The following is a 21,998-nucleotide window of genomic DNA, read 5'->3' on the forward strand; positions in this document are numbered from 1 at the left end:
TTTAAAAGTTCCTACTAAATTGACTAAATAAGTGACGCGTTTCCTCCAAGAACACGGCAGAGAAATAAATAAAGCGTAAAATCATTTGGAAAGAATGTGCAGAAATGAAGTAACACAAGAAAAGTTTGGACTTAAAAAAAAACATCGTTTTATAGTTTGGTTTTAGGAGTTGTGTTGCATTTTATCTTGTTTGGTAGTAGTTTTTGATTTTTTTTATTGCAACACAAATGTCACACAAAAAAAGGATTATGTGTTGAGCACAAGAAGCAAAAAGAATGAGTAAAATATTGCCAAAAGTCATGGAAGTTTAGTGTCACCGAGCGCAGCAATGTAGCAGCAATGTAGTGGTTTAACAATGCGTTTTCAAACAAGCGAATAAATACATAAGTAATTTGAATAAAGATGCAGAATTATATTAAGTCCTCCATCCATCATCTGCACCGCTTATCCTCAGTAGGGTTGCGGGGGTGCTGGAGCCCATCCCAGCTATCTCCGGGCAGTGGGCAGGGACACCCTGAACCAATTGCCAGCCAGTCGCAGGGCACACAGAGGCGGACAACTCACTCGCTCATTCACACCTAGGGACAGTTTGGACTTGCCAATTAACCTGTTGTTTGTTTTTGGAATGTGGGAGGGAACCGCAGTGCCTGGAGGAAACCCACGCAAGCACAGGGAGAACATGCAAACTCCACACAGGAGTTTCGATCTCATGACCTCAGAACTGTGCCGCACACGCGCTAACCACTGCCCGGGCCTACTCACAATTTATGGGGGAAAAAAAGAACAGTTATTCAGGATCTCTGGCTCATCTTTGAAAAGCAGAAGGAAGCTTTACACTGAAACACAACAGGGATCTGATGATGAAGGTGCTGTATCTGACTCAGATTAGGCTTCTCCTGCTACTCGTAACCATGGAAAACAGTCCTCTGTTTCATATGGGGGAGCATACCCCTACCATTTTTTAAAAAATGTCCTGAAGAGGGATGGGCACTGCCAGGTTGTACTTGCCAAAGGCAAACCACAGGACCCAGATAGTTATGGGAGCTGTGAACTAAAACCCAAACGTAGATTTAATTGCATATTCTGTAAAAAATGATTACTGCGATTGTTTTGAGGAATTTATCATTGGGTTAACATTTATGGGCCGTGGCTGGGCAGGAATTAAAAAGAAAATAAAGACAGCACTCTCACAGGTGAACACAATAATTAGGAAGAGATGGGTGCCACATTCACCAGATTTGTCTTCACTGTGCTGAAGGTCATCCAAGATCGACTGTTTCAAAACGGAAGGGTGTTCTGTGTTCTGTTGAGACAAATTCAATTGTGGGAGTCATGTCTTTAAATCCAGAGAGGAAATGCATCACCACAGTTGTTATGAAGGCAAAAGCCAACAGCAACTGTGATCTGTGGGAGTTATGGTTGTATAATGGTGCCAATGGCATGGGTGACATCATATCTGTCGTTATGGGTGGCCTGTGGGGGGCCAGGTCCCCCCACTAAGAGCCCCCACTGCAAACTCGATTTCTTTTTTTTCCCGTAATATTAATGCCTCCCATGCATTTGATATGGGCCCAAGACTGATTTCTGACGATGAGTCTGGGTGACATCTCCATCCAAATCCACATCTGGACTGTACTCTGCTTTCTGTGGACACTCCACTTATATGAAATTTCAGTCAACTATTTGCTGAAGATAGCCCTAAGGTAAAGATGTTAAAGGTAAGATCTTAAGGTCAAGCTTGACCACAGTAGTGTTGGGCCTAAAATGTCAATAATTACGTTCGGGTTTGGGCTGGGCTTCTCTCTCGCTGACTTGAAAAAAAAATAATTATAATAATTATCCACCCGCCATTGTTATATGATTCTTTTTCTTTGTGGAGGGTTTGCGCGCTGTATTCCCGTCCCCCTTCACGAGTCCTGGCAAATAATGAAAATGGGGTTTGCTCTAGGCTCGGTCCCTCAAATCAAGTTAATTTATCGGGTAAGGTCGGGCTGGATTTTTTTTAGTCCCGATCTTACCTCCAAAAGGGTGCATGTGAATATCCCTGTAAATTGTATCAAGACAGAGTACAAGATGTTTATGCATAAAAGTGGTGCATAATTAGACAATTCATGTTAGCAAAAAGGAAGAGAAGAGTCACGAAACTGAAAACTACATCCTCACTTTATTTATCAACTCAACAGACAGTGCACACATCAGTTAAATTCTTCAACTGAACCAATCTACGACACTCAAACAGTATTTAAGTACATGACGTACAGTGTACAGGCACTTGAGGAGGGGTAAAATGTATAGGCGATGGCCTAATTTCTACCCTATAGTATTTACACATTCCTGAAGTTTAGTCTGCACACTTTACCACTTTGACACAGACGCTCCTCAAAACTGGAAGGGCAAAACCACAGAACTTTACAAGAACGAAGAAAATGTTAGATGACTAGAAGAATAAAGTAAAAACATAATGCCATGAAACCAAAAACAGAGGAGCAACCTGGAACATTAGAACGAGTGCCTTTGAATAAACATTATATTTAGAAAATAATTTGACAATAAATATGAAGTAAATATATAAAATATTGCACAGTGCCAACAAAATTAGAATAGAGAACAAGTATCCGGGCATGCTGTACCTGTCAACTTATACGGTTTCCCCCTGATTTATACTTTTTTTGATCATTTCAAGTACGCCGTATAACATTTTTTGTACGGGAATTTATTTAAAGAAGGACTCGTTTTTTGTGTAAGATCCATCTTTGTCTTGCAAATTTCAGCTAGAATCCGGATCGTCTCAGTCACTTGTCGCAGACGACAAGTCATTGTAGATTGTTGATGTTGTCGCGGCATTCTACACACTCTGTCTTGCTTTGAGTAAATAGGTTCCGTGTTGCGTTCATAAGGTTTGCTATTCCTTATTACGGGGAATTGTAATCATTATTAAGGGGGGACAATTGGCTGAGGTTGACGGATATTGTTTACACAAAACCTCCATTTGATTGAGGTTTTTTTGTTCTTGAGCATGAACAAAAACAAATCTCGTGGCAGGACTAAACAAGGTTGGAAAACAGGAATGTAGAGCCTCTCAGCTCGTCCTGATCAGGAACTTCTAGGTTGACGTCACCCGAGCCAAAGTTAAGGCCTCCGAGCGTGCCGTATTTTTGATTTGGCTCCTTTTCGCTTTCTTCTTGAGTGGGGAAAACGGTCACAAGGTATCCGTCTGAGGTGTCCGTAGGTTTTTTCTGGGAATAGGACCAGCGGCCATCATTTAATGTTTGGGCAGCCTTCACGGCGTGGGCAGGATTCAAAATGGAATCTGCGTTGAGATGGGTGCCGCTGAATTGATCGAGCCTCAGGTCAGCTGTCACCTCCTTTGAGGTAGAAGGCATCTGGGGGTCCTGGTAAGAGCCTCTGCCCCTGAGGACGTGGTACTTCCCAGTGAAGTCATCAATATTTAGGTCAGATCGTGTGAAGTCCATGTACCTGTCAATCGAGGCTCGAGACCTCGCCTCAAAGTGAGACTGGGTTAAGTCTCGGTCCAAGTCCAAACCGGGTAGCGGAACGCCTGAACCACCGTGCAGCGACTTCCTGAAATTGAGCGATGTATTGTCCACATCCAGATGTGGAGTTCTTAGCTTGGCATTGGTTCCTGACAGATTAACATTTGGTCCATTGAGGTTGATATCATCCATGTCTAAATACGGCATTGTTGGTTTTAAATTTGGACCTTTTACATCAGTAAAATTGAGGTCCGGACCCTGCACACTTCCTTCCAGGTCCATATCGTAGCCATTTGGTGTCTTTATATGAGGCTTTCGGTATTTTGCTCCCGGGGCGTTCCAGTCCATCCGTGGGGCTTTGAGGTCCATGTCTGCTTTTGATCTTTCCCAAGATCCTTTGACTTTTGGTGCTTTGGTTTTAACATCAACATTGGTGCCTTTGATCTTCCCATCATATTTTGTTGACTTTACGTTTGGTCCCGACAGCTCCACATCCGGAACTTTCAAATGTGGCTTCCTGTGTTTGCCCGATGGTCTTCCAAAATCTACATCCGGTGCATCAATATCGAAGTCTGGGCCATCAATATCTGGTCCATTAACAGTTGGTAAATTGACCTTGGGCAGTTTTAATTTTGGCATTTTCATTTTTGCTTTGGGTGAGCCAATCTTAATGTTAGGACTTTTAACGTCAAGTCCACCTTTTAATTTTGGTGCTTTCAGGTTTGGAGCTTTAAAGTCCAAATCTGGAGCTTTGAGGTCCAAGTTTGGTGCATTCAGGTCAAGTTTTGGGCTTTTTATATCTAGTTTTGGCATACTCATTTTTGGTTTCTTGAGTTTCCCATTAATGTCAACATCCAAGTCTGGTTTGGGAGCAGTGATATCAAGATCTGGAGTATCTAGATCAACATCCAGATCTGGACCTTTTAGACTGGGACGCCTCAATTTGGGCATCTTCAGCTTAGGAAACTTAAATTTGGTTTTTGGTGAACCAATGTTGAGGTCTGGAGTTTTCAGATCTAACTTGGGAGCTTTAAGGTCTGTATCGGGTAAATTCAAATCCAGACCACCCAAGCCACCTTTTACTTTCGGAGCTTTTAGGTTGAGGTCTGGAGCATTTAATTCTGGCAAATCCAAATTTGGACCTTTGAGGTCAAGTTTGGGACTTTTCAAATTGAGTTTTGGAATTTTCAGACCTGGTGCTTTCAACCCGCCATGGAGATTAGGACCACTGAGGTCTAGGCTTGGCGATTTAAGGTCTAGATCAGGACCATCTATCTTTGGGCCATTGAGATCAAAATCTGGCATGTCCAAGTTTGGGCTATTGAACCTTCCATCAATATTAAGGTTTGGAATCCCCAAATCAATTTTGGGATCTTTTAGTTTTAACGTAGGTGCATTAAAGTCCATGTTTGGACCATTTATGTCAGGATCAATGTCAGGAACTTTCAGACTTGGACGACCAAATTTGGGCATCTTCAATTTTGGCATCTTCAGTTTTGCTTTTGGTGAACCCATGCTAATGTCAGGAGTTTTAAAATCTGCATTTGGTAAGTCTAAGTCAGGGCCCTTCATGCCAGCTTTTATCTTAGGAGCATTCAGATTTAGGTCTGGACCCTGAAGATCAGGCAAGTCCAAGCTCGGGCTTTTTAAATCCAGGGTGGGGGTCTTAAGATTAAATTTCGGCATTTTAAGATCTGGTGAATTTATTCCACCATGAAGTTTAGGACCACTGAGGTCCAGGTTAGGAGTATTCAGATCTATGTTTGGGCCATCAATCTTTGGGCCACTGAGATCAAAATCAGGAATGTTGAAGTTTGGTTTTAGGAATTTCCCATGAACATCAACGTCTGGCATTCCTAAATTAGCTTTGGGAGAATTGATTTTCAATTTGGGCTTGTTAATACCCATATCCAAACCATCAATGTCTGCATCAACGTCTGGACCTTTAAGGCTTGGACGCCTGAGTTTTGGCATCTTCAGTTTGGGGAATTTAAATTTAGTTTTCGGTGACCCGATGTTAATTTCGGGAGTTTTCATATCCAATTTGGGCGCTTTGAGGTCGGCATCGGGCAAGCCCAAGTCAGGACCACGGATTCCACCTTTTAATTTGGGTGCTTTAAGGTTTATGTCCAAATCAGGGCTCTTGAGGTCAAGTGTAGGGTTCTTATAACCAAGTTTAGGCATTTTTAAATCCTGTGCATTCAACCCACCTCCTAGATCAGGACCAACAAGGTCCAGCTCAGGATACTCGAGGTCTAAGTTTGGACCATTGATATCATAGTTAGGCATCCCTAAATCAGTTTTGGGAGTTTTAAATTGGAATTTGTGTGCATTGATGTCCATGTCTATGTCTTTTAGGTCTCCATCAATTCCAGGACCTTTGAGGCTTGGATTGCCAAATTTGGGCATCTTTAACTTGGGCATGTTTAGCTTGGCATTCGGGAAATTAACATCTGGTGAGTCTAACTCTAAGTTGGGAGCTTTTTTGTTTGCGTCCCAGTCTAGACCGTCTATAGCCCCTTTGATCTTCGGACCATTTAGGGTAAGATCTGGGCCATTGAGATCTGGCATGTTTAGATTACCGTAATTTATGTCTAAATTTGGGCTTTTGAGGTCCAGATTGGTTGACTTGAGACCGAGTTTGGGCATTTTAAGATCAGGTGCGCTGACATTGGGACCTTTGATGTTCAAGTCAGGGCCATCAAGATCATAATCAGGCATCTTTGGGTTTGGGGTTTTAAATTTTCCGCCAATATCAACATCTGGTATCCCTAAATCAGCACTGGGACCATTCAGCTTGTATTTAGGTGCATTAATGTCCCAGTGTCCATCTACCTCAGGTCCATTGAAGTTTGGGTGACTAAATTTAGGCATCTTTATTTTTGGCATATTAGGAGCATCAATGTCTAAGCCAGGACCTTTAATGTCCAAGTCTGCACCATTATAGCCACCTTCTATCTTTGGACTTTTAAGACTCCAGTCAGTTGTCTTCAGACCTTTGACATCTGGAATGGAGAGTCTGGCTTCTGGGCCTGAAAGGTCCATGCCAGTTAAATCCTCATCAAAATCTGGAACCTCAACTGTTGGTAAACCAAACTTTGGCATAGAGAATTTTGGGGCCTTGTACTTTCCAGAGGGGACCTTGGAGCGAACTGCTGGTGTCGGAATAGAGACTCTCTGGACTTCAGTATTTGGTACACTGAAATCACCTCGAATCCTGGGTGATTTGGTGTCAAAATCACCTAAAGGGCTGTCCACATCTAACGGTGAACCCTCAAGACCAAAATGGCCAGTGTGACCGTTCAGATCAAATTTTGATGATGGCCCGGCTAGATGCATTGTGGGTGATATGTCATAGCCATCTAGGTCAAATTCTGTATTGCTGTTGGAGAGGTTGTTCATCTGAAATTTCCTGTCTGTATCTTTAAGAGCGATCCTGGCATCCACGTAATCTCCACTAATAGAAGTTCCAGAGCTGAGTCCAGCATGTGCCCTTTCCAAACTTGCGTTTACAGATTGACTGTGGCCATTCAGCAGCTGGGGCATCTGAACCCGCCCCCCTGCCTTTGCCTGGCCCACGCCCAGAGGCGGGAGGTTCAAGTTTGCTCCCTGTGCAAATGCTCCTGATGCGTATGCAGCATGACTGATGTCTGAATCAGCACTAAAACGCCTGGCCAGAGTGGTGGGACTCAGCCGTCCAAAGTCCACGCCCAGACGAGGCAATTCCGAATACTGTTTGATCTTGTGTTTGGTGGGGTAGGTAGGCATCTGATCAAAGTCTCTCGGGCTCTCACCCTCGGACAAGTCCTTACGCATGAAGCGCTTGATTTTGGCGTTGTACAGCTTGCTGTAAGAATCATGCGGCATCTGAAAAGGACAAAGATGATGTAAAGACAATCTTGAACGACACACAAAAGACATGTCAGTTATTTGCAGATTTTCCCAATGTGCAGGAAGGCTTGACGTAGCGGGAACATTTACCATTTCAGGGCTGCCACCAATTTGGGTGAGATTCCCCATACTCTTGCTCATGTTGTTCCTGGTGAGCACTTGGATTCTGTCACCATAAGGCTCCATCGTCTTCAGGACTCTAATCACTTCCTCTTTGGTCATTTGGTCAAACTTGATGGTTGCCCCAACCACTTCGTCGCCTGAGGTACACAGGTCAACAATTGTTGGTGTGTAGTCCAAACAAATTTGGTAGTTATAACGACAAAATGTCACAAACAATGTAAAAAACCTGGACAGTCAGTGTATTTTGGTGCCAGGGAACCCTTTAAATAGAATATTCAAACAACCTGCTTTCCATGTATCTCTTTGCCACATATTTTATCAAGCTGCTAAAGGAATCTGGTTAAAGGCCCCAAACTGGGTTACTGTACTTGGAAAATTTTAATGTTGGGCACACTTCTCGATTTTGTTTTTTGTGGGCCTGTTTATTCTGTACATACCTACCCGATGTTGCTAAGTGAAAGGAAGTACGGACACATTCTCACCTTCCCTCAAGTCCTGATTCGCGCCGTCGATCTCATCGATGTTGGCGATGACCAACGCTCCGAGATTAGAACGCTCCAGCGTTAAGGCGTCAGAGAGTCTGCGCCGTCTTAGTCGAGACGCCTGTGGACAAGGGACAAAGTCGGAAATCTTAAAACACAAGAATTCAAAAGGAACCGCTTTTATTTCGGAATTTTTGCTACCATTGTTCGCCGGGGATCTCACGTCACCTTGAAAAATGAACCTGAATAACAGGGCACAAAAGTAAAAATTTTTAACGTGAAAACATTCATAGTTTATTTAGTACCATAACTTTGCTAGACGTTTACACAAAATGTTGTGTTGACTGTTCAAAAGAACAACCCAGGAACATTTTCTAAAATTAAAAAAAAAAAAATCTTGGAACGGCTGCTTCAGATCACCATGCAATGTTGACGACAAGTTCTTGAGATATTTTAGTGGGTCCTGTTACGCTAGTCAGGTTTCCCCGATTTCTAGTTGACCGGTTAAACTGGTGTTGGTAACAAGTTTTTTTAGTAAAAGGGCTTCCTCTCTATTTAATTGTTAGCATAGGTCCTTGAGAGTTCAATGTGCCCTTTCCTGATATAATGTCTGTCCAATTTCAAAGTGAATGGTTAGGAAGAAAGTGACTATTTTTTAAGGGCTAAAACAGCGTTTTAAATCAACTTTTCAGCACAATATAATATCTATTAATGTTAAATTAACCAGTTCAACTCGTATCACAGGCTTTTTTCTACCACCTGGGGAAGGTAATAGAATATACAATGCCCGATTTATTTAATTTAAGACTATGCTTTATGAGTCCCTTAAAAGTTTGGGTGGGTACTGTTATGAAAGAAATGTCCATTTCTAATACAGATGGCATGGACCCCTGACCTTTTTTGTGGTTCCTGTTTTTCGATTCATATAGGTCCCATTTACTGAGGAGGGGCTGAAATAGGGTTGGAAGTTTTAGGCACATGAAATGGTTGAGTCGGCCCAAAATAGCTGCTTCTTTTTTAAATTTTGGCCATGGGTCTTTTGTTAATGGAATGAAAGAATGAAAGTTCTATAACCAGGGTTCATACACCTTTTAAATGACCAAGTTCAAGCAATTTTTAGGATTTTCAAATCTAATTTTCCTCTTTCTCCAGTACCACTGATAGAGGAAATCTGGTGTGAATTGTGTATTTTGCAGAGCCACAAATATATCTGCAATTTACGTATGCGATTTTTAATCTTGCGTGTGCATTAAATAAGACATATGATTTTTAGATATTGAGTAAATCATGGATAGATTTGTGGATATGAACAATACTTGTGTAAATACTTTTGAGACAAATCTCCCCATATGGATTGCAATACTAGGTAACTTAGATTTTACCACTGGAAAACGCTTCCTTAATTTTTCCCATTGGCCCATGATAAATGTCCATAATATATGCGTAATCCTTCACAAATACACATTTAATAGTGCCCTGTTTGGGTGTAGCATGAACCTGTCCTATTGGTCGCGACCCTTAGGGGGCAATGACGCTTCATTAGATTATGCCATACAAACTAAATCAGCTGCCATTTGTCATAAAGGAAGAAATGCAATGACAAGTGAAGCCACCAGAGAGCAGTGTCGGCATAATGTTTCTCTTGTTGTGAAACATGGCCATAGTTTCAAGCATTTACAAGCATGTTATTTAAAACATAAGCACTTTTTGAATCCTCAAAACACCGCATTAAAATGCAAGCACTTTCAAGGATTTCAAGCACCCGTACGAACCCCGCATAACTGAAGGAATTTCGGCCGCCAGCAAGAATGCAAAGTGGAATGTCTGCAAGGAAAACTAGTTGATTGGGAGCGTCATTTTGTTTTGTCGCCGTTTCAGTCTCTCACTGGAAACTCGGAGGCTCAATCGAGAGTTCTTCCTTTGATTGGTGGTGATTAAGAAAAATATGTGCACTATGTGCCGCTGAAAGATTAAAGAACACTCCTTGCGGTTAGAAAAGGATCACAAACACTCCTCCAGTGAGCCATCAACTTTGTAGAGTGTCAATCAAAAGTCGCCATTATTAGCTCGAGAAATGTTTGTATACAGTACGTTCCATTTGATCTGTCGTCTTGAAAACATAAGGATTGAAAAAAATGCAGAATATTTCAATGCAAATTTTGAAGTCTCTATTGGCATGTACCGATACTAGCTATCGTATTGGTGTCAAAAGCAACCCTTTTCAAAAGGTTTCGGTACTCGTAACGAGGTCTGATACCAGTATCCGCTGCCCCTTTAGTGGCTGTTAAACAATAAGGAATACAAATTGGAGGAAGGACTTCATTTAATTTAATACAATTTGAAAAAAACATTATCATGTTTCAGGCAATTATTTTAAAATGTCAGCATTTTTTCAGATGGAAGTGTATTTTATCAGATATTAATGATTATTTAATACAGTAATCTCTCACTATAACACAGACTATACCATTTACTTTTTACGGCTTCGCTACTTCACGGATTTGTTTCATGCATCTTGATTGGCTCACTATTATTTGACAATACAGTAGTCATTTGTTAAAAAAAAAATCAATACATTAAAAACATTTATACAGTATTTGTTAAACAAATACTTAATCCTGTATAAAAAAAGGTTTGTTCTTTGGCTTAGGGGAGGCAGTGGCTCAGGAGGAAGAGCGCTCGTCTTGGGATCAAGAGATCGCAGTTCGAATCCCGGCTCCTCCGTGTTACCTGTCGAAGTGTCCTTGGGTAAGACACTGAACCCCTAATGCCCCCAATAAGCAGGTTAGCGCCTTACATGGCTGCACGGCCGCTATTGGGAAATGTGAAGCACAGTGTAAAGCGCTTTGGGAAGTCTTGACTTGAAAAGTGCTATATAAATGCAGATCATTTCATTTCAGTTCAGTGTACAGTATCTGATTGTATCATAATTGTAAAAAAAATACACAGGTTTTACTTCTAGGATTTCTTTTGGAACAAAAGCCCTGCAATATTCATGGGATTACTGTAGTTGAGTATTGATATCGGGATGAAAAAAAATCCGTATTAAACGTCCAAAGTTTTAAGTGTAAATTTATGGAACTCATGATTTGTTGTAATTACCACAATTAATTGATACTGTATCATATATCATATGTATCATATGAGCAAACACTCAAAATCAAGTAACGTTGCATGCACTATAAAATATTTTGATTTTTTTCCCCAAAACAATAGCCATACATCCATTATCTGCACCGCTTACCCTCAGTAGGGTCGCGGGGGTGCTGGAGCCCATCCCAGCTATCTTGGGGCAGTGGGCAGGGGACACCCTGAACCGGTTGCCAGCCAGTCGCAGGGCTCATTCATACCTGGGGACAATTTGGACTGGCCAATTAACCTGACATGCATGTTTTTGGAATGTGGGAGTAATCCGGAGTGACCGGAGGAAACCAACGCAAGCACGGGGAGAACATGCAAACTCCACACAGGAAGGTTCGATCTCATGACCTCAGAACTGTGCCGCACATGTGCTAACCAATGCGCTGCTGTGCTGCCCCAAAACAATATACAGTATTCTTTTCAAATTGTAAATGAGAAAAATACCAGATGTAAAATAATTTCAATTTCGTAATGGTTTTGCGTGAAACAATGATCCGTAATTTGAGTTTTCCACAAGAACTAGAGGGCAGGGACGAATGTTGCTTGCAGTAAGCATGTTTGAGAGTAAATTTCCTGATGAGAAGGTAAAATTCTGGATAACTTCCTCGTCAAATTAGATTCTGGTGCGGTAAATTGCTTTTTAAAATTAATAATTGATCATTTTGATAATCCATTATCACCTCTTAAAAATGACCGTGAGAAAATTTTACATCTAGCGTTTTGATATAGACTTGAATCTCTAAGAGAACAGAACGCACCAGTGAGACGAGATTCTGCGCCAACAACTCATCTTACCACTGTCTGGGTGATCAAAAGCATGTGATCCAACTCCGTTTGCCTTTTTTGAGTGCCAACCTTTTTAAAAAAAAAAATCTTGACAAGATAGTGACAAATGTGTCATGATCCTGTTTGTAGGAGCTTTCAAAGTGAACACTTTGAAATCTTGTGTATTGATCTGGTAATATAAAAAAAAAATCATTGTTTTGCATCTACGGCTTGTGAAAATGACGGACTTGTGCAATGTCAGCAAAAATAGTGGGACAGTGCTTTCCTGTCAATAATCGGGAAAAAAATGAAGAATGGTGCTTGATAAACTGTATAAATAACTCACACATTTATACTTTCTCCCCCAGTTTTTATCCATATAAAAGTTTGTGGGGGGTTCTTTTTTGCATTCTGAGGGCTAACTTTGCAGGTTAAAAACACAAAAGACAACTTGTGACTCACGACCCATTTGTTTCTTGTGACACTATAAAACTTTCATAAAGTTCTAAAATTTGACTAGTTTACGATCACAAATGTGTTTTCCTACACGAATGGTAGAATACTGCAAACCCAAATACCTTATTTTCCACACTATAACGCACACCAGAAAATGACTCTTTTGTAACATGGTTGTTATACATAAGACTCACCGGACTATTAGACACATATGATTTTTTTTTTTTTTATAAGGGCTGGGGTTGAACTAATAATGAATGGCAACCATATTTGTGATTAGGGATATATCACATATTACAATTGCAGAAATTGAATGCAAAGAGAATCAAATCTGGGTCGCAGCACACAGCGTGCCAGATTCCGTTCACTAGATCAGTGTTTTTCAACCTTTTCTGAGCCAGGACACGTTTTTTTACATTGGAAAAATTTTACGGCACACCACTAACCAAAAATGGTATAAAATGACACTGAACAGTATGTTTAATTACAGTATAATTTATAATACCCCCAGTTTTTACAGCACAGACACTTTATAATGACATAATAATTGCAAAAAATGATTCATAAACGTTTTATAAAATTTTAATTTTAAAAAGTGACATTGGATACTTTCTCACGACACACCTGACGATCTCTCACAGCACACTAGTGTGTCGCGGAACTGTGGTTGAAAATCACTTCACAAGATTACAATGGACACATGTTACATGAAAAGTCATTCGGTTCTATCTAATCATAGCACTACTCTTGGTCACGGTATCACGTTATTGTTATTATTGGGGCGGGCCGCGAAAATATTATCAGACATTAAACCGATCAGTGGTGTAGACTAGGTTTAGGACCACTGTATTGCTGAAGTGCTTACGAAGCGCACAAGATTCTGAACTGCACATATTCAACAATGCTTGTCACGAACAATGCTTAGTTTGGGCGAAGAAAAGAATGAAACAGAGTTTTAATCTCTTTGTTTTCTCATTTCTCTAACATTTGCATCTGGAATTGCGACTAAAATAGTGTGATAATGAGAGTAGACCTATTGCCTTTTCCTACATCTTCTATGTCTCTAGGTGCCAGGTGGTTGAGATTCGGCGGTCCCACTGTTGTTATCCGGGTTCGATCCCCATTGCCACCATTGTTAGGCAATTGTGGTCAGCAATAAATATCCAATGATCAATATTTGCACAAATACAATAATACATCGGAATTCATTTCTATTTTTATCGATGCACATTCTTCGAATAAATAAATCATCAATTTAATATCTGGCCAAATTGACGTTTTAGTCATCTTATAGCAGGGGTATCAAACTCATTTTAACTCGGGGGGGGGGGGGGGGGCACACGATAGAACAAACATTCTGTCGGGGGCCGGACGAGTAGATTAAAGAGAAAGAAAAAGAGAGATACAGCAATAAGAGAAAGAGGGAGAAAAAAGGAGAGAGGGCGAGACAAAGAAAAAGAGAGAGAGGGAGAGAGCGTGAGAAACCAAAGATAAAAAGTCGTGAGAGGGGGGGGAAAAGAGAGGAAGAAGAAGAAAGAAATCCAAAGAGAAATAGAAAGACAGAAGGAGAGAAAAGAGAAAAGAAAGCGTGACAGGTAGGAAGAGAGAAAAGGAAAAAAAGGAAGTTAGAGCAAATGAAGTTAAAAAGACACAGAAAGAGACAAAGAGCAACAAAGGAAGAGAAAAAGAGACACAGAGAGTGAAAGAGACAGAGAGAGTGGGAGAAAAGGGGTGGAAAAGAAAGCGAGAGAGAGAAATAAATACAAGTACAGTGTCTTTGTCCGAGGCACCTAGCTTTGGCAACATCAAGTTGACATATTTCAACCTGCAGCTTGTTTTTCTCTCGCGCTTCTCTCGGGCCGGATTTAATCCCTTAGCGGGACTGATCTGGGCCGCCTGTTTGACACCTGTGCTTTATAGTCTGGAAACAACGGTAAAAACCCTTCTTGATGCTAACAATTCTAAGAACAAATGCTGCACTTTCTGACTTTGCAACAACAAATACAGAGTTAACTTAGAAAGCAATTCAAGTCATGTTCTTTTGTATCGCCCTAATCACAAGAAGTCTCAAAGGGCTGAACAGACCACAGATTATTGCAAACTACAGACGATTATTGCACCGTCCCCCGATCGAAAGCCATTTAAAAGCATTTACGACCGAGAGCAAAGTACAAGAACACAGTGATTCCGAGTACTCAACAAAATCCAAACTGACCTGACGCACCATCAGCACGCGTGTGTGAAAGCAGGAATGCGCGGTAGCGGCGGCAAACAGGTGGATCACTTGAGCACCTGAAAGCGGACGAACGGGTTACGCATGCGAGACACACCCCTCTCAGACGCAATCGACAAAGGAACGGGCGCACGCGCTCACCTGACTGATACACTTGTACTATAAACACACACACCCTGGCGATGCGCAGTGAGGAGTGTTTACTGTTCGAAACCAGTGTGGAGTAACGCGTTCCTGGAACTCAATGACGTCTCTCGGGAACCAGTACTGTAACGCGTTATTGACAGGGTTGGGTAGGGTTACTTTAACTTGATTACTTTCAATTACTTTTGGATTACTCCAATACCAAATATGCTAATGAAAGACAAAAGAAACTAAATATGAATAAAATTATGACTCACAACACGTGGTAAGCTTTCTCTCCTGGCTTTGAGCTCTTTGATCTCCGGCAAAACTAACATAAAATGCGACAGAAACAAAATGAAAATAAATCCAAACAGCTTGCCAACATCATTTTTGCCGTTCCATATGTTCCGTTACTCCCCAAGCCAGCACAACATTTAGTATTTTTATTCACATTTAGTTTATTTTGTCTTTTATTAGCATATTTGGTATTGGAGTAATCCAAAAGTAATTGAAAGTAATCCAGTTAAAGTAACCCTACCCAACCCTAGTTATTGATGAAACCAAGGTTTAACTCAAACGTCGTTGAAACTTGATGCGTTACTCCGCTACATATTATAAACAGTTCAAAAATATCAATGACATACCTGTCAACCTCCACGGCTCCAAGCCCTTACAAACTGTGGTATTTTCCCTTACAAAATACAAAAAAATTTAAATATATCCAAACGTGTAGTTTAACATGTCATATTGTACATGTGTTTTGTTATATCATATCTATTGTTAAGTAACAATTTTTGTTAGATTCTGAGTTGCTCGACATGAATGAGGTTTATTATAAAAAAGTTCAAATATGAAGTAGCTTGGACGTTCACTGTAGAAGGAAAAAAATACATGCAAATATAACTAAGTAGAATAATACATTTTCTTATTCAAATTATGAATTCATTTTCTGCATTAAATTATTGTTGGTAATATACTGATTAAAGGGATAACCAAAAAACTGTCTTTTTTCATTTTCTCATTTTATACTTCCTTTTTTTTCTCAACTTCTTTAGACAACATAACTTGTAATATAATGCATCAAAGCAAGTGAGCCGTTTGAGAGCCGGCTCTCTTTGATGAGTTAAGCCGAAAAAGCCGGTTCACTAAAAAAAGACGGACTTCCTTTCACTACATCAAACCGCTCTCTTCGTTTGCAACGGAAAAAAAAACGATACCGAGATAGAGGCTTCCGTGGCGAACTCGTTTGGCTTGATTGATTTGCCGTTTCGTGATAGTCGGTGTATACCGGATGGTACCCATAAATTTGCGTATTTCCGTACAGATTTTCTTGTACGTCGTACAAGTCTTAAATTGCATAATAAACGTACTTTGTACGGCAAAAACATACAGGTTGACAGGTATGCGATGTCATCTAATCAATACCCGTTTCCCCTTGCTCAGGACGGAATCAATGTGGAGTTGGCATGTATAAATGGCCCCACAATGTACAACAGCTAAGGTGGTACCGTCTCAAGCACTGAGTACAAGAATTTCTCCCTATGGTAAATACCCTCATTAATGCTGTGTTCACGCCAATAAAATACTGAAACCAGAGGGGCCAGACTAAATGCACAAGAGATTCTGGGTGTTTAAAGTTTTATGTGTGGCTTTTTATTATAAAGTTTAAAAATTAAGAACATAGAATTCTTAGTGAGCTTCCATATACAGGATTATTTAGCGATTTACAGCCAAAGCGAGGTTTGTTGGTGCAACATCAAAACTGTGAACTGTAGTTAAAATTCCTTCATATATATATATATTATATACACTGGACCGAACCCTCTTAATCTTTTATGCCCCGGCTTTGATTGCGTGACACTCAGCTCTACATGTAACAATAAACTAAATAATTGTGCAAATTCTATTGAATCTCCGAGCTTTATGTACTTATGAAAAGAGCCCTATATGGCTCGTAAGCTATAGGTTCCTGACCCCTGCCTTACGCAATTTCATGATTTCGATTCGAACATCAGACCTTGTCCAGAAAAACGTTTTTAAACATGAAAAAAATTTCAAAAATGAAATAAGTAGTTCCCCCATCAAATGACCAAGTCAACGTCTTTGGTGGTCGAAAACATGAAGAACCGGACTTCCACGAAAAAGTAGACTAAAGATGAGCAGGATCACATGTCAAGAAGCTCCATGTGTGCACAGGAACACGTTTGTCTTTAAACATCCATGTTTTTAACAAAAAAAGTTAAATTTGTGAAGATTGTCACGAAGAAAATTTGGAAATGGCGGCAAAGTCACTAGTTCTCCACAATTGTGTCAACTACACAAAATATGAAAACTAAATTGTCAAACATGATTTAAACTGGCCTGCGACACAATGCTAAGGGAAGCACAAGGGAAAAATGAGCCGCAACAAAAAGAATGACCTGCAGTTTTAACTATGTCCACTGGATGTCGCCAAAAACAGGCGCCACTTGCAAAGCCAACCACCCACAGTAGCTGCATGTGCTTCCTACAATTCATCAACCAGAGAACATTTAAGAAAGTACCGACATTTGAAACTGCAAAATCAAAAAATAGCACACGGGTATTTTTTGCAAAAGTTTTAAGAAGCTTTAGCTCATTTCTATAACGGAGTTAAGTTCCGAAATTCAGGTAAACATTTTATGGGAAAAAAGCAGAAAATGACTTTCAAATAAATAAATAAATGAATCATTTGAATTATTTGCACCTGAAAAAGTGTGAGCTGTTTTTGTCAATTTGCAGTTTGCTTATATAAGTTGCCCTGAGTTAAATAACAATTGAATACATTGCTCCTACAATTTAAGAGATTCAATATTGGTAAAGAATTTTTGAGGAAAAAAACCTAAATAATGGTTTTATAGAGGAATCTTACAACCCTAAACTATGTTCCGGTCCAGAGCTTTTGCTCTTAAAATGCTGGTCTACTAGCGATCCCAAGAGCCAAGAAGAGATCCGCAGGTTCGAGAGCGTTCTTCATTCGGGCCCCGGTGCTGTGGAATGCTCTTCCCCCTTAGAGTCGATCTGCAACCTCAGTCGAACTGTATAAATCTAGGCCTAAAACACACTTCTATTCTATAAAATATGAATAACCTATATTTTATGTTGACAATATCTGTTTATAATTTGTTATTACAACATCCATTGCAGCCTGGTCATCCTGGAAGGGAGTTTAACTCACGAGCGGTCCCTTCTCAAGGTTTCTTTATTTTCCTCATGTTGAGGTTTTTCTTGCCCTCATGTAGGTTTTAGATCAGGGGAATGTGTCATAATAGTCTGTGGTTTGCAATAATCTGGTCAGTGAGGCCTTTGAGACTCTTTGTGATTAAGGTCTATACAAATAAACATGACCTGACTTACCCATTAGTCTTATGTAATAAAAAATGCAGATCATAATTGTGAGTCTCCGAATGATGCCAGGCCCTACAGGTAAGGAACACTTTATATGCCATAAATTTATGAATTTGGCCCCTGTGAGTGTTTTTTCTACCAAGTGGCACCTGATCTAAAATGAGTTTGATACCCCTGGTCTATGCCATTAACTGCCGCTATGCTTACCTTTTGTCAAGTGTAGTCTGGCTGCTGATCTATTGCTTAGGCTTTAAAGTGACTTTGGATATTCAGGTAACTGAACCTCATGGTCATGAGAAGGGCCCCTTTTGTGGAGTCAGTATTATGTAAATTAGGATGTTGCGGTGCCACAAGAGGGTATATTTTCTGAAATGGCCACACACACAAAAAGTTTGTTTTAATATCCATATTTTAAAAGGTGGGGCTAAAGAGCCACAATTGCAACAAAATTATTGAAATATTTATAACATGATTCACAAATAGTCTGTTTCTTCAATTATTTCCTTTCCCACAATCAAAGGCACTCCTTGTACTTTGTGCAGACCAGAGTGACTCAGTACAGGAAGTTTTGGCGTCTCCACAGCAACGCCAGGTAACAATGTCGAAAATGGGCAACATGTGCAAGACTTTGAATTATTTGGGGTGCCTTGAATAAAAATATATACTCAAAACAGACTAAAATGTAGCCAGAAAAACATGCTCTTGTGTCCCCAAATTACATGTTTCCTAAAATTCCTAATCATTTTGGATTTTCATCTTTTTGTGTTCCCCTATGTTCCTGTCCGGAGCCTTCACTCTGAAAATGCTGGTCTACTAGTGATCCCAAGAGCCAAGAATAGATCTGCAGGTTCGAGAGCGTTCTCCAATAAGGCCCTGGGGTGCTGTGGAATGCTCTGCCCCTTAAAACACACTGTTATTCTATAGCTTATGAATGACATATATTTAATGTTGACAATATCTGTGTATTGTTTGTTCTTGCAACATTTGTTGCAGCCTGGTCATCCTGGAAGGGAGATTACCTCATGTGCAGTCCCTTCTCAAGGTTTCTTCATTTTCCTCATGCTGAGGTTTTGAGTTTTTCCTTGCCCTCATGTAGGTTTCAGATCAGGGGATGGTGTAATAATAGTCTGTGGTTTGCAATAATCTGTGGTCTGTGCAGCCCTTTGAGACTCCTTGTGATTAACGGCTATACAAATAAACATGACTTGAATTGCTTTCTAAGTTAACTCTGTATTTGTTGTTGCAAAGTGGGAAAGTGCAGCATTTGTTTTGAGAATCGTTAGCATCAAGAAGGGATTTACCGTTGTTACATTTTTGTAAACAAAGTCTACGTACCTAGATCATTCAACTCCTCTGTGGACATAACGCAATTGAATGAAAATACCAGACAAGATGTCGGCCGGCGTTGAGATGGCGGCATAACCACAATGTGGTGAAAAAAAAAAGGTTCCTCTCAGGACAATACCTTTGTTACTGTTCGGGAAAGCCTTTTGCAATGAACAACACATCAGGTAAGACATGTTTGTGTCTATTTGGAGCGGTTTCTTGGTTCCTCGCCCAAACCGGTTTGTGGCAAATTCGCTTTTGAGGTTGCTGTGATTCTTGGTGAGCGGTCAGATTTTGCTTTTTTATTATGAATTCTAAACATTAAACGATGCATTTCATATTGTTATATGTACATTGTCCAAACTATGTGTCGACAAAATCATATAGTTTGATGCATAGCTCAAGGCTGCACAGTACTTTTTCAGCTCGAGTTCCTCATTGTGCAAACGTGAAAGACTCCCAAAAAGCAAACTTTGGGCAGGTTGCCATCAAAGTGTGGAGTGCGTCGTTTCTGTCCTCCCTCTGCCAAGGAGCCGCTGGAAGACTGAGTTGTCTTTTTGGCAAAGAGCGGCCGGCGTGTTGAAGTCCACTACCTTGCCGCCGTGCATCACCAGCACTCGATCGCATTCCATGATTGTGTTGATCCTGTCGCACAAACACACTAAGTACAGTCAACTAGCAAAGTATCTGGACAACAATGTTCTTCTTTTTGAAACAATAATTATGAGTTCTTTCAAAATTAAAACCCACCCAAAAAAAGTTAATGAGTAAGGCTGTCCTTTATTTTTGAGTTTTAGTTAAAGATACCCCTGCACTAGGCCTTGCAGTGACAAACATACGTCCCTCGGGCAGGAATCAGGCCTGCCAACGGACTTAATGCGACCCGCAATACAAAGCTGAGAGAAGCACACGACAAAAATGAGCCACATTGTGTCAAACAATAACCTGCAGTTTTAAATATGTCTACTGGATGTCGCTAAAACTAGGTGTGATTCCCCCAAAAAACACCCTCTCTAGTTTTATTTGCCTATTAACATTTAGCTACTAGATTAGAGGAAACACCCATCCTTATGGTATTTTACTTGAAATATATATAAAAAACATGCTGTTTAAGGCATTAAGATTGCACGTATGAGTGGTACATGAATTTCTTTCTTAAACAACATTTACCAATAAACTACGCTTTTTATAATAGCAATTTTTCTGTTAACACCTGGACTAAAAAAATGGTGGGTGGTTGGATCCCTTAACCACTAGGGTCGTAGGAGCACCAATTAATGTGTTGTGTCTTGGTACAGCCTGGTAGCGCCCATCCCTCTACAGGACAACAAATGTTTCCACCTGGTCTAGAAACAGGGACCTTTCGTGTGTTAGGTAAATGTGCTCACCACTGCACTAAAAAATACAAAATTTTAAAAATAGCACCTTGGCGTCTTTGCAAAACTTCAAAGTCCCTTCTAATAGGAATATAAAATCTAACAGCGAACTTCCCAAACTAAGGTAAACATTTTCATTAAAAAAAATAGATAAAAAGCACAAAAACCTTTAAATCATTAAAAAAATCATTTAAATCATTTGCTCGTAATTTTGTGTACCTGTTGAGTTAAATGAACTGTACAGTAGTGGAAAGGAATTTAATGGCGGTTTTGCTTTTTTTGTTTACGGAAGCACAGTTGGTCAACACTATATGAAATTCAATGCTTGTCAAGTAAAAAAAAAAAAAATACAGTGGAACCTCGGTTTTCGAACGCCTCTCAGTTCGAACGAATCGGTTCTTGACCCAAAATTTTGAGAAATTCTTGCTTCGCTTTTCGTTCAAAAAAATCGGAGTTCGAACGCCGGTACGCTAGGGGCGAAGCTGAGCGGCGTACGGGTGTAGATTGCACCCACCCCTCGTGAAGAACTGTTGTCACGTGAGCGCGCACTTCTTTTTGCTTTCGTTTTTAATATCGGTGAACGGAGTGTTTTAACCCCTAATTATGCCTCGGAAGAAGGTCGGTGCAAGCAGCAAAGTTGCTACAGGTGAAAAAAGAAGAGTAGTGCGTACAACTATTGCATTAAGAAAGAAATAATAGCAAAATATGAAGGTGTGCGAGTTTCCCTTCTTTCAGGAATACAGCATGGCTTCTTCCGACCGGTAAGAAATCCTATTCATAATTCTTTTCTTTATCCTTTAACCGCTCACCACTTGTTGTGGAGACCTGGGTGCCTGATTTTTTTATTTTTACACGTTCATGTTAGTGTAATCTTTCGTACGGAAGATTACGCTAACGCGAACATACGATTAGCCTGGGTTAGCTTCATGTTTACGTTCGTGATAAACATTCAGGTTGTTGGAACAGATTCAAACGATTTTACATTACTTTTAATGGGAAAAACGATTTTCGGTGATCGGCCAAATCGGTTTTCGAACAGGGTTCTGGAACGGATTATGGTCGAGAACCGAGGTTCCACTGTATATATATCAAGGAAAACCTTGATAATTGTTTTAGAACTAAATATTCACCCCCGGATTAACAATCGTTATCTAAATGTGAGCCTCCAACAGATCTACTTTCTATGCCATTATTTTGCGGTTTGGCCCGCATGAGTGTG

The 21,998-nt window shown here is 40.3% G+C and overlaps 2 protein-coding genes across 4 annotated transcripts in view; both read right to left on the reverse strand.

The window, feature by feature from the left end:
• Positions 1-2,147: 2,147 nt before the first annotated feature.
• LOC148361566 (uncharacterized) lies at positions 2,148-15,146 on the reverse strand. Of its 2 annotated transcripts, XM_088342281.1 has the most exons (6): positions 14,727-15,146; positions 14,568-14,644; positions 8,192-8,232; positions 7,991-8,111; positions 7,476-7,645; positions 2,148-7,361 (listed from the first exon to the last, which is right to left on the reverse strand). In XM_088342281.1, exons 3-6 carry the CDS (start codon positions 8,192-8,194, stop codon positions 3,045-3,047), a joined length of 4,611 nt encoding a protein of 1,536 aa, XP_088198407.1. In that variant the 5' UTR covers positions 8,195-8,232; positions 14,568-14,644; positions 14,727-15,146; the 3' UTR covers positions 2,148-3,044. The 2 variants fall into 2 exon arrangements, with proteins under 2 accessions (XP_088198407.1, XP_088198406.1); XM_088342280.1 differs by having other exon boundaries at positions 14,568-15,146.
• Positions 15,147-19,287: 4,141 nt separating this feature from the next.
• Positions 19,288-21,998, reverse strand: part of abcc10 (ATP binding cassette subfamily C member 10) — a 30,290-nt gene continuing 27,579 nt past the window's right edge. For both annotated transcript variants that reach the window (XM_088342282.1, XM_088342283.1), the window contains one exon: positions 19,288-20,048. In XM_088342282.1, the coding sequence (XP_088198408.1) occupies positions 19,892-20,048 (157 nt within the window). In that variant the 3' untranslated portion in view covers positions 19,288-19,891. The remainder of the gene's footprint in view (positions 20,049-21,998) is intronic.

This window comes from Urocampus carinirostris, chromosome 8, assembly GCF_059441175.1.
Source record: "Urocampus carinirostris isolate Australia breed hairy pipefish chromosome 8, RoL_Ucar_1.0, whole genome shotgun sequence".
NCBI classification, from domain to species: Eukaryota; Metazoa; Chordata; class Actinopteri; order Syngnathiformes; family Syngnathidae; genus Urocampus; species Urocampus carinirostris.

What these genes read in the sequence shown, in the direction of transcription:
- LOC148361566 (XM_088342281.1), bottom strand. An exon ending in GAATCAGGACTTGAGGGAAG is followed by an intron (nt 7,646 to 7,990) that starts GTGAGAATGTGT and finishes TGTGTACCTCAG; the next exon opens with GCGACGAAGTGGTTGGGGCA. An exon ending in TTGGTGGCAGCCCTGAAATG is followed by an intron (nt 7,362 to 7,475) that starts GTAAATGTTCCC and finishes TGTCCTTTTCAG; the next exon opens with ATGCCGCATGATTCTTACAG.